Below are 1,282 nucleotides of genomic sequence, written 5' to 3'. Positions count from 1 at the left end.
GAGCAGTTCCGTTAGTAGCGAGTCGTGAAGGGAGAGCTCGTCTTTGACTAGGATTGCTACCGCCAGGCCGTCAGAGATGACCAGACCACGAAACTTGCTCACCTTCATATTGATCCATAGCAGCAGGCGCTTCGTTGTTTCTCTGTCCGGTTCATTTTCGTCAGTAAAATCCTCAATAAACTTGACAGCAGCATTCAGAACGTCCATAGTGTCTGCGTTGTAAAACTTCCTTCCGAATCGACGGAGATTAGTAAGTGCATCCATGAACACTGTCTACGAAGGGTCGGTTGTGGCTGATTGGAGGCCGTTCTTCCTGGAAAAATCTGTCATATTGATCACGGAACCGGACGCATCCAGCGGTGTCGCTCGCCGTACGCGCTCAAAGTGCATGACGGAGAGGCCGCGAACATGAAATCCGAAATCAAATGCCCCGCGTAAAACGGGCGAAGCCTCTCGGATGCGAGATTCACGGGCCTGCGTACATTCAAGAATACATTGAGCGTCCTTACCTTGGTTGTCGGTGTGGCCAATGACGTTGTAGATCTGCTGCTTAAGTGTCGTTGGGCGAAACGTCGTGGCCGAGCGCCCGCGCGCCTCCTTCATTGCCAACATTGATGCTGTCCCGCCTCCGTTAGTGACGGTACCACCGGCGGGCACCGCATCGTGGGTCAATGCACGGTTCTGCTGCAGCACGGCGAGTACGTCGGCATCGTCTTCATCACCTGCCTCCGACGACGTTGACACACCCATGGGCGTCTCCCCTAGCTCCGAAGCGTCTGCACTTGCCTGGGCTTCCAGCGTCCTGCGTCGCGTGACTGGCCGCTTGTCTTGTACGTCCACGTCTGGGGATTTGCGCTTTTGCGCGACATTTGAGCCTGGACCGAGCCGGTACTACCGGCTGGGGGTTCGAACATGCTGGCACCTTTTTTACTCTTTTTGCTACGCGCACAATCTAGAACGTGCTGTCGTAGGACAGACACGACAGCCAGTGTGTCAGCTCGTAGGACAGGTACCAGGGCATCTCCCTCAAACGGAATACAGTGCTCAGGAGCTTTGGCGGCAGAGCTCCACGGCTCTTCCCCCACTGAGCGCACGCTTCGTCCGTCAGTACTAGAAGCTCTTCCGCGTTGGTGGTGGAGGCGTTGGTTGCTTCCCGCTCCGGTCTGCAGAACGTAGTTGATCCAGTCCACCTTGATGACATTAGGCGGCTGCTCTAACTTGATTTTCTTTGCATCCTCTTTGCACCGAATGTGAAGCCACGGCTGGTGTTTGAACATGTGGT

General features: G+C 55.2%; 1 protein-coding gene across 1 annotated transcript; it reads right to left on the bottom strand.

Annotated features, from left to right (window-relative positions):
- Window positions 1-273: 273 nt before the first annotated feature.
- PITG_22524 (uncharacterized protein) lies at window positions 274-1,277 on the bottom strand (the record flags this gene model as incomplete). Its single annotated transcript, XM_002909722.1, has 2 exons — window positions 274-855; window positions 1,014-1,277. The coding sequence occupies 2 exons, from the start codon at window positions 1,275-1,277 to the stop codon at window positions 274-276; spliced, it is 846 nt and encodes a 281-aa protein (XP_002909768.1).
- Between the last annotated feature and the right edge of the window lie 5 nt (window positions 1,278-1,282).

The sequence above is a fragment of the Phytophthora infestans genome, genomic scaffold (assembly GCF_000142945.1).
Source record: "Phytophthora infestans T30-4 supercont1.3792 genomic scaffold, whole genome shotgun sequence".
Classification (NCBI taxonomy): Eukaryota; Oomycota; class Peronosporomycetes; order Peronosporales; family Peronosporaceae; genus Phytophthora; species Phytophthora infestans.
Note: the sequence above shows the minus strand (reverse complement) of the source record. Positions and strands in the feature narration are given on the sequence as shown.